The sequence below is a fragment of the Zootoca vivipara genome, chromosome 2, assembly GCF_963506605.1.
Source record: "Zootoca vivipara chromosome 2, rZooViv1.1, whole genome shotgun sequence".
Lineage (NCBI taxonomy): Eukaryota > Metazoa > Chordata > Lepidosauria > Squamata > Lacertidae > Zootoca > Zootoca vivipara.
Genome location: NC_083277.1, coordinates 111,295,099 through 111,306,131, shown reverse-complemented (window position 1 = coordinate 111,306,131; position 11,033 = coordinate 111,295,099). Strand labels below are relative to the sequence as shown.

Sequence of the window (11,033 nt, the reverse complement as noted above, 5' to 3'; positions counted from 1 at the left end):
CTTTCAGACATTTTCGGAAGTCAAGTCAACGGACTTCTGGAACAGATTCCGTTCAAGAACCAAGGTACGGCTGTATTTTCATTGGAGAAATGTTAGACGGTATGGAATAGCACGACCCTATTTTCATCGGAGAAATGTTGGAGCGTGTGCAGAGGGTGCAGCAAAAGACCTATACTTCTGAGCCCAGAAATGTTTTTTTTTAAAGAACCAGAAAAACCAGAAAAAACAGGTCTTCCAAACCCACACAAAATCCACACATGGTTGCTCCAAGCTTTCTTTGGCAGTATAATTGAGGAGAGAGGAAGGGGAGTCATTTTGTTGCTGCTGTTGTTGAAACAATTGGGAACCACCAAACTCCATGCTGATTTACCTATGAATCACCTGGAGATATACCAGTGAACCCACATCTGTCTTCTGTCAACTTCTTGGCCCAGGGTTTTACATGATGAAATGTCGAATAGAACCTAGCAGCCTTTGTTTCCAGGCCTTTCCTTGTTTGCCATGTCCATCACCCAGAGCACCAAATTCTGGCTCACTGGACCTTACCCAAAGAGAACCCAGGAATCCTGCTTTCCAGCTCTTGCTTGTGTTAGCCTATGAGACCGCCATACTCTCTAAGTCAGGGGGCCAGAACCAGTGGACGTGCTCTGTGCCATCAATGCCAGGCTGTGCCATCTTTAGGAGTTCAGATTCCAGAGTCCCACCCTAGTGCCAGAGTGCAGGTGATCATATACAGAAGATAGCAGCTGGGTTTAAAAGTGGCAAAGGAAGCCTTGCTAAGAGGAGGGAGTTTTGTCGCATGGGGGGTAGCAGCAGGAAGCCAGAGAGGGAAAGTCGTTGCCTTCTATTCGGTGCTGTGTTCCCCATTGCAAGGCGGCTTGGCAGCGGCCGAGACAGAAGAACGAGACATGCTGGCCGCCTCCACGATCTCTATGTCGCGGCAGGTCAGGCAGGCAACCAGCTTCTCCCGTGAAGCATTGTTGGCAAAGAAGAATTCGTAGGAGACACCGGCAAGGACTGCGCCAAGGATGGGGCCGAGCCAGTACACCTGGAAGGAGGGGAGGAGAGAGAGAGAGAGAGCGCGCAAAAGAGGCAACCTGAAGCACCTGTCTCATCCTTGGGAAAGGTGTGAGGTTAGAGAAGATGGCCCGAAAGCAACCAGGATGGGTTAAGGGAGGCTGTTTTAGAGGGACTGGATCAACTTGGTGGGATCTCAAGAGAGGCAGGGAATCACAACACTCAGGGTTTCTAAGCAGCCTTCATAGGAGCCAACTCCTAGGGGCTGAGGTACTTTCAGCCCCTCCAATAAAATATTTGAGGGGGCCTCCCTCCCCCAAGTTGATGGGCATTGCCATTCAAATAGGGTATGTGCGTCGCATCATGTGATCGATTATGTGGGTCAGGGCTTACCTGCCCCCACCAATATTTTATTCAAGTTGGCACCCCTGGCAGTAATAGACGTAACACCGGTCTTGAAAGATCTACATTGGCTCCCAGTACGTTTCCGAACACAGTTCAAAGTGTTGGTGCTGACCTTTAAAGCCCTAAATGGCCTCGGTCCAGTATACCTGAAGGAGTGTCTCTACCCCCATCGTTTTGGCCGGACACTGAGGTCCAGCACTGAGGGCCTTCTGGCGGTTCCCTCGTTGCGAGAAGCCAAGTTGCAGGGAACTAGGCAGAGGGCCTTCTCGGTAGTGGCGCCCGCCCTGTGGAATGCCCTCCCATCAAATGTCAAAGAGAAAAACAACTACCAGAAGACATCTGAAGGCAGCCCTGTTTAGGGAGGCTTTTAATATTTAATCCATTATTGTATTGTATTTTTCTGTTGGAAGCCGCCCAGAGTGGCTGGGGAAACCCAGCCAGATGGGCGGGGTATAAATAAATAAATAAATAAATAAATAAATAAATAAATAAATAAATAAAAAACCTGGAGCACTGAGGGCCAACTAAAATGCATTAACTACAATTGTTAACTACAATAACAATTTCTCCCTTTTTTGTAAGGCACACAATATGTTTTTTGTTGTTTTTCTGTTTTATTTTCTACATGGGTAGTATTTCTTGTTTCTTCTTTGTGTGTGTGTGTCTTATCTTACTCGGCGCACTAGTAATTCTGTACTTTATATTTTTTTAATAAAGAATATTCTAAAATGAAAAATAAAGACACTAAGCCAGAAAAGCTTGAAGGAAAACAACTGGAGCACAGAGGGCCAACTGAAATACATGAAGTCTGAAAAGGGGGGCGCAAATAACCACTCGTCTCTCAAAAGGCTCTCCTCCATCCACTTACCCAGTGATGTTCCCAAATTCCTGTCACGACAGCTGGTCCCAGGGACCGTGCTGGGTTCATGCTGCCTCCGGAGAACGTACCCTGCAGCAGAGATATCATAATGGTATAGTCAGTGGTGGTCCATCTCCCTCCTTTGGGCAGATTGTTCTGTGAGTTAGTTTGTTGTCATTATGTCAAAAACAACCAAGTGTCTTGCTGAACATCATCTATTGTTCATAAATGATTGAATATGTGCTAGGTGCTACATAGGTATATAAGAAGTAAGTCCTCCTGCCCATAGGGTCTCAAAAATCTGTTCCATAGCTGCCAAGTACCCCGTTTTCCCCGGGAAACCCCCGTTTTTACTTACCTTTTCCTGGTGGTCCCCCGTATCACTTCGTCTCCCGTTTTTCTCCGTTATTTTCTCCTGCCAGCGGCCTTTTTTTTCCTTTCCGATTTGCCCTTCTATGGGCACCAAAAATGGCCGCCGCCGGCTTCAAAAGTTGCATCTACGCATGTCCAGAAGTGCATAGACGCGACTTCCGGTGTCAGCGGCGGCCATTTTTGGTGCCCATAGATGGGCGAAGCGACACCGGAAGTTGCGTCGACGCACTTCCTGACATGCGTACAAGCGACTTTCGAAGCCGGCGGCAGCCATTTTTGGTGCCCACAGAAGGGCAAAGCGACACCGGAAGTTACGTCGACGCAACTTCCGGTGTCACACGGCTGCCGGTCCCGGATTCTGCAGTCCGGGACTTGGAAGGTAAGCTGTTCCCAACCATTGGTATTAAATTTGCTTCACTCCTGAATTACTAGTAAAGGTTTCTGCACAAACACAAAAACAAAAACAAAGAAAAAACCTGATTCTTCAGCCAGCTCAACAATCGTGGTCCCGCCTGGATTATATATGGATAACCAGAGAATTGTCCCTGAGAATGATCAAGGTACAAATTTGCCCAAGGACATGTTCGGACCATAATGCTGTGTGTTTAGAATTAAAGTTGTCTCTGCAGGGTTCTTTCAGATGGAGGATGAATGATGCATTGATGAGAAATGAAGAGATTGTTAAGAAGGCCAAAAGACCCTAAAGGACTATTTTGAAATAAATTTGATTACAGAGATAGATAAAAGGGTCATTTGGGATGCAAGTAAGGCAGTGGTGAGAGGTTTCCTGATACAACTGATTCTTCAGCCAGAATCCCCACATTCTGTGATCTGAAGCCATTGTGCAAATATGCATATATTTCCTTACAAACTTTTTCTGTGTGTGCCAGTGTTGGTTTTAGTATACTTTCTGATTTGTCAGCCCTCCTTTTGTGCAGCAGTACTGAACGCAGTGCTGCGTGCAGCTGTTGAAATTAATTCCCTGCTTCAGGCCTGAGCTTACTCTTACTTTATCCAGCCAAGATTGCATGATTCCTTCAATCTCCAGTTTTCAGACACAATAGCTTGGGCTGACACTGAGGAGTATAGCCAGCAATACAAAGAATATAAGATTGTAATCTGGGAGGCATATCATCTACAAAGCCAATGTGGCCCAAAGCTTTGCAGACAGAGCATCTTTTAAATTACAGTAGAACCTCTACTTATGACCACCTCTACTTGGGCACAATCCAAGTCGCAACTGCGGCAAACCCAGAAGTAAATACCGGGTTTGCCGTGATTCGTGCAGAAGCGGCTGCCACCGTCTGCACATGCGCACAACGGCGCTTCTACCAGCGACCCATTTTGCCTAAAGGACAGGCCACCAGAAAGGATTATGGTGGTAAGCAGAGGCTCCACTGTATATATATTGTTTTCTGAAGTCATTTGGACTAGGATATTGCTCTGTTTAAGTACAGTGGTATCTTGGTTGGCTTGGCTCCTGAACAAATCGGCTCCCGAATGCTGCAAACCCGGAAGTGAGTGTTCCGGTTTACAAACATTTTTTGGAAGCCAAACTTCCAACACGGCTTCCACGGCTTCTGATTGAGTGCAGGACACTCCTGCAGCCAATCAGAAGCCGCGCCTTGGTTTTCGAACGGTTCCGCGCGGACTCCCGGAACGGATTAAGTTTGACAACCAAGGTGCCACTGTAATTCAACCTGACATTCCATGCGTCTTATGAAGCGGTAGGAGGGAATGCTATCGTCTGACACACCGGGGGAAGCGAGGGAATGACGTTAAAAATCAGCCTTCAGTCGTGGGCAACTTGAGATGCTGGGCCCAGGTTTCCAGCCACAAAGCCTTCAATCACTCTGAACTTTATAAACCACGAGCAAAGGCTCTTACCGCAGCTAGTGCTCCTGCGATTACAGAGAAGCCAATGGCCAAGATTCCAGGCTCACCCAACTCACGCCTCCGATGGTCTTCTACAGCAAAGATGGTGAGAGCTAGCTGGAAAGTGGAAAAGGCTTCCATCCCCAAGGCCTGCCCAGCGTTCCCTTCGCTGCTGACCTGAAATGTTGCAGTTCAAACTGTTTTTATGTTGAAAGTGTTAGTACACTGCTTAATTTCTTAAACCAGCTGATCTTCCTGCTCCACTCAGCATGTGAGTGGACTTGATGGGCTCTGAGGAACCCCCCCCCCCAAATAATAATAATAATTCTATGACTCTATTTAAAATCAGTTCTATATGCATCACTGTTTGACCCAAGAAAGTTCATGGCAGCTGGGTAATCTTTGCATGTCTTTAAAACCCTTCATTGGTCAGAATACTTTGTTGCATTCATGATGCGGAATCCAAATACTGTGACAACTTAAAGAAACACAAAGCCAACAGCTTGCATTTCTTTTAAATCTGTCACAAATGGAGGGTAATATTATAAGTCACGTTACCAATTTGGTAACTTGTGCTATCTTAGTTCTGCATCTGAGATAACTTTGAGATGGCTATCATTTATTGCCAGGTAACTACTTACTCACGCATTCTCTCCTTCACAGCTATGCACATGTGTAGCTTAAAGATAAGAGAAAAGACTTTTTTATATAAAAAATGTGGAGTTAATGTCTGTAATAGTGTGAAATGAAGTAGCTTTTGACTGTGGTTGGTGGGAAGGACAATCCAAAAGGACCTGTTGTTTCAAGAGATAGTTTGAGACGAGAACCAGGCAGCTGGCAGAAAAAGGGGCCACCTGTAGCCTATGGGAAGTGGGGGCATAAGAGAGCAGTGGGCTGCTGGGATGCGGGCAGCAAGTCAGCAACTGAAGGCAGGGAGGAGCATGAGGAAAGCAATGGTCCCATGCAGCCAGCAAGACTTCCTATTTGCTCAGAACAGCCATCGGTGCTTCCTTGGAAGCTCTTCTAGAATCATCTACCTGTTGGTACCAGGTAGTTCCTTGGCTGCAGTTCCCTTCATTGCCCAGAGAGAGATGATGGCACTCAGCTGGACGCCCTATGTAACATTTCTAAGGTCACCCATTTAAATTCAAGACCCGCCACAGGCTCAGACTGTCAAGAGTCTAGGTTCTCAGCTTGATAACACAGTAAGCGTAGGTAATTAAAAAGGAGGATTTTTTGCAAAAACAAACAGATAGCTCCAGACGACTCTAACAAAGCCACCGGCATCATTATTCAAGGTGACCCTTCTGAAAAACTCTTTCTGGCGGTGACAGAAGATATTGAACTTATGACCCTTACGTCTCTTGTTTTGCTACCTATCTAGCAGCCCTCCTATTCACTGCCTCTTCAGACTTAAGTGGATCAGCTCCAACCTCTTCCTTTTCTGAGACGCTGTCTCTATTTGCGCCTTTTTGTACTTCCTGCGAGCTTTGGTTGTGTTTTAGCCTGCTCTCAGCTACTGCCTTATCAGCCAGACTGTCAAGGTCAGGAAGAGCCAAAATATGCAGCTGCCGGCTCTCCCCTGCCTGACTAACATCTAAGCTTCTCTGTTCCTGGCTGCTTTCAGCAACTGGCTGCAAACCTTCACTTGGAGCTGGCTCATTCCTGACACAGACCCTCCAAGTGTCCCTATTTTCTAAGGACAGACCCAGATTTACATAAATGGTCCTGGTTTCTTATTTGATCCTGTCCCGCTTTTTCTTAGGATGTTCCTTTTTCCCCCTTGGGTGAATCTTATTGATTGATTTTTCACACACACAAAAACCAAAACAAAACTGTAAATTACTTTATCCATTGCGTCCTCATTTTTTGCTCTTCAAAATATGGCTACTTTGTTTCATTTCTATTCTTGGCTAAAGCGGGCAGAGTTAAAGTTGAAAGGCGGATGTCTCACGGGGAGGGAGTCCCAAAGAAGGAGGGATAAAGGAGTGTGGCTTACCTTGGTGACCAATTGCCCCACGGCTGAGGTGGGCAACACAAGGTAGAAGACGCCCGAAGCTAAGATGGCACCCAAGCACTGGGCCAGGATATAGCTTGCTGCGTGCAGAGCATCCAGTTTGCGGGTGCAGAGGAAGGCCACCGTGAGCGCCGGGTTGACTTGGGCACCGCTGATGTCGCCAAAGCAGTGAGCCAAGCTGACAGCTACCAGCCCTGCAGCAAGGGCTGGCTGAAGAGGGGAAGGAAGCACCTCTTTGGGGCTCGCAGGGGACGATGCGCCCAGCACCACCCAAACGAAGATAAGGGTGCCCCCTGCCTCTGCCAGCAGGCAGCACCAAAACTGACGGCTCTGCAGTTCCTGGAGTTGAGGGAAGAAGGAAGAGTCAAGGGACGTTATCACCCGCAGATGGACACAGAAGACTGCTTGTTCCAGGAATGGGCCACTACAACCATTTGACCTGCTAACGCAAGCAAATCTCTACATATGTTTTAACATCAGACCTATCACCGTCGCATGGCCAAAGTACAATAGAAAATAAAATTCCAGTCTTCAGTTTCCATGGATTTTTTTACCAGTCCACGATGCAGGAAGGAGCTGGAATATCTCTTCACTGCATTGCCCCCAAATGCACCAGAACAGCTGGGCATTAAAGGTTTCCCCTGGTTAATATCTTTGTTGAGATGAATGACTTAATTTAAAACAAGGGTGGGGGACTTTTTGAGCCCATTGGCCAGATCCTTATCTTCCCAATCCGTGTGCCAGCTTTGGCAGGTGAATGGGATCAACCGTGCCACCTGTTGACCATCTGACATCGTATTGAAGTCAGGTCAGATGATTGGCAAGTGGGTTGTGCTGTCAAAGGTGTCACTGGTCTGTGGGTGAGGGCTGATACCTGAATCAAGCAGGCTTCCACTTCCAGCCAATGGGCAGTGAGAAGAAGTCTTTTTTACACCTCTCTCTCTCGTCTTCCGGCAATGGCTACAAATGCGAGTTCCCCATGGGATATTCACTTGTGCCGCTGGACCAAGCAGGACTGAACTCCCCATCCATCAGCTGACAGGCAAGGGTTCGGTCCTGCCTTCTGCAGGCTACAGACAATTTGCTCACACAGCCAAACCTAGCAACAGCTTAGGCCACCTTCCTGTTGGGTGATGTCACCTGATTGGCAGGTAGGCCAAGAAAACAACCACCACCTTGTGGGCCTAATTCAGGCACCCCCAAACTGCGGCCCTCCAGATGTTTTGGCCTACAACTTCCATGATCCCTAGCTAACAGGACCAGTGGTCGGGGAAGATGGGAATTGTAGTCCAAAACATCTGGAGGGCCGAAGTTTGAGGATGCCTGGCCTAATTGAAACCCCTGGTGGACCAAGATTGTCTGTGGGTTGGAGGTTCCTATCTCCTGATCTAAAATGAGTTATTAAGCGGTAGGAGGGAGTCCAGTTTGGGATGGGATTCCAACTGGCCTCGTCTGTTTCCTAATGCCTGTCCCTCGAGTCTCAAAGTTCAGAAACTTTTTTGTTATGCATTCTCACCCCATCATGTGATGCAGGCCACATGAAGTACCTTGAGTGTGTGGTATGTAAGCAGGAATGCCTCTGAGAGGTAAATACTTTCTCTAAAACCCCCAACTGGCAGAGGATTGATCCTGGGGGAGTAAATATGCAGGCTCAGCCCCATATCTACTGAACCACCAGAATAAATATGGCAAGAGAAATCAAGCACTAAGATCACAGAGGCCAGCATGGTTTTGTGGTCAGTGTCAGATGGAGCCAGGGAGACCTTGGGTTTAACTCCTCACACGGCCATGAAGTTCACTGAGTGACCCTTGGGTCAGTAACTCTCTCTCAGCCTGACTAACCTACCTCAAGGGTTACTGTGAAGACAAAATTGATGGTATTGAGGGAAATTGACGAAATTGAGGGAGGAGTGAGAGTAGAATGCGTGACACTCTGAGATCCTTGTGTTGCTGCCAGCATAGAAATATAATGAAATGGCATCTCAGTGTGGGATCCATTGATCTCATGCCCTGCGGAAACATAGTATGTGCAAATATAACCTACGAATCGCGGCTTAGTGACAACAAGGGTGCATTCAGGAGTCCCACCAGCGGCCAAACGGATGCCAAAGGGTGTTCACAAAAGAACACTTGTTGGTGGCATATCCATCCCATAGTTGTCTCCAGCATCTGGCAGTCAAAGGTATACTGACTTTGAAAACACAACCTGTGCTCTATTGGCCAAGAGGATTAGGAATCTCCCCCTCCAACCCCTTGTGCACACCATGGTGTTTGTTCTGCGAATGCCTGATGATCGTCTTCCAAAGCAACTACTCTACTCCAAACTTAAAAATGGAAAGCGTAATGCTGGCGGTCAACAAAAGAAGTTCAAAGACCCTCTCAAGGCAAATCTAAAAAAATGTAGTATAAACACCAACAACTGGAAAACACAGGCCTGCGAGTGCTCCAATGGGAGAACAGCCTTTACCAAAGGTTTTGAAGACGCTCGAACTCAGGATGCAAGGGAGAAACGTGCTAAGAGGAAGGCACACTTGGCAAACCCTCACTGTGATTGACTCCCGCCTGGAAACCTATGTCCTCACTGTGGAAGGACGTGTGGATCCAGAATTGGCCTCCACAGTCACTTACGGACTCACTTTTAAAACCGTGTTTATGGAAGACAATCTTACTCAGCTACAAATGATCGCCAGAGAAGAAGAAAGATGCATGTAGCCTTTTGTGTGTTATGCAAGAAGAAAACAATGAAAGAATTGGCATCACAAACTGGAATAACACACACAGTTCTAAATCAATTTAAGTCCCAATGACAAAAATGATTCTGTACCTTCTGTCGGGCACAGTATCTGCTAACTACTTAAACATTTCTTTTCTGATTCTGAGCTTATACTGGCCCTGATAAAAATATGCTGTCTGCATTGTTAAGTTACTGTTTGTTAGCGGCCACGGTCTCCGTTTTGGATTTGGTGAACGTTTTCAAAGTGGCCATATGAACTGTATCTGAAGAAGTGTGCATGCACACGAAAGCTCATACCTATGACAAACTTAGTTGGTCTCTAAGGTGCTACTGGAAGGATTTTTTTATTTTGTTTTGACTGCGTCAGACCAACATGGCTACCTACCTGTAACTGAAGCAAAAATATGTTGAGGGATCAGAAAAGGTGAAAAGGACAGAACCTACTCACAGAAATGACTGATAAAGTATATAGATGGACACATAGATGGGTTGTTACAGGGGAAAACAGGTGGACGTCAACTACGCAATAGGAAGGGAGTTGTGGGTGAACACTATCAAAATACATCCAATTTGGCTGCCTCCTATATTCACAGAAGGATGTTCTTACCTCCCTGATGCCCATGGTGTCTGGCTGCAAATTCTGATCTGAGTGAGGGAAGGTGCTTTGTTGCTGTCATCTAGTGGTCCACCTTTCTCCCACAGCCTCCTTCCCTCCCTCCCTTCACCCTCCCGTTAGCATCCTATTAAGGGTGAAGCAGAAACAATCCAGAGGAAGATGAAGGGAGGATATCAAGGAACAGCCAAATGATCAGAAGTAGAATTTGGTGCTGGAGTTCATGAGATGTACCAAGAAGTCTTTAAAGCCCATTATTCATAAGTGTCCTCAACTCATGATACTTTGTCATAACACAGATTCTTACAATGCCTTTGACGCAGCCCTGCTGGGTTCAGTCAACTAACATCCTACTATCAACATTGTCCTTCCCCAACCAGGGTCTGAGGGAAAGAGGGTGAAGGGGGAAATCTCTAGGGAGGGAAAACACAAAATATACTTTTTAAAAAATGCTTTAAAATGTGTGTGTGTGTGTGTGTTGATAATTTCTGGGTTGACACTGAAGATGTCCAGGCAACAGGTTCCTTTGAAGCTCATCTGAAGAGGGTTGTCACAGTTACCATTGCCCCAGGCTGGAACTCATTTCTGTATGATCAAAGATGGATAGCACACATTTCAATGAATTTAAATATGAAACAGGCAATAGATGTGTTTTTCCTCTCCCCCAAAGAGAGATCATGCAGTTAAATGGGCTGATGACTTTTCCATTGCTGAGAGTGAGCACAAGAGTGGTAACTGAATATGCACAGAAATAAGTTCAAATTTGCATTGAATCTGTAGATAATGTTTTGCAGGATCAAGTCAGGCACATGCCATGCTCGGGCCCAGGCTGGCCTGATCTCCAGACTCCTTTGCGATGTGAGAGAGGAGGAAGGAAGAGATTATGAAGCCAAGGCAGCAAACTCAGTTTGGATGCCTGGAACAGCAGCGTCTTGTATCACAATGTTCTTGTTATGTCTGGGACAGTTCCTCTTGCATCTGCTTCCAAGACTGCAGCAATAGTGTGTTGTTGTTGTTGTTGTTGTTACCCCATTTTACTCAAGACAAACCCAAAGTGACAAACAAAAACAGCAAGGCATAATAAAGGCAACACAAAGGACAACATGCAGCACCATCACCAAGGAAACACCTACCCACCTTT

General features: G+C 46.5%; 1 protein-coding gene across 1 annotated transcript; it reads right to left on the bottom strand.

Moving 5' to 3' along the window:
• Positions 1–844: 844 nt before the first annotated feature.
• LOC118081586 (aquaporin-4-like) lies at positions 845–9,901 on the bottom strand. Its single transcript, XM_035108081.2, has 5 exons — positions 9,887–9,901; positions 6,528–6,884; positions 4,541–4,705; positions 2,291–2,371; positions 845–1,048 (listed from the first exon to the last, which is right to left on the bottom strand). The coding sequence occupies exons 1-5, from the start codon at positions 9,899–9,901 to the stop codon at positions 845–847; spliced, it is 822 nt and encodes a 273-aa protein (XP_034963972.2).
• Positions 9,902–11,033: the final 1,132 nt, after the last annotated feature.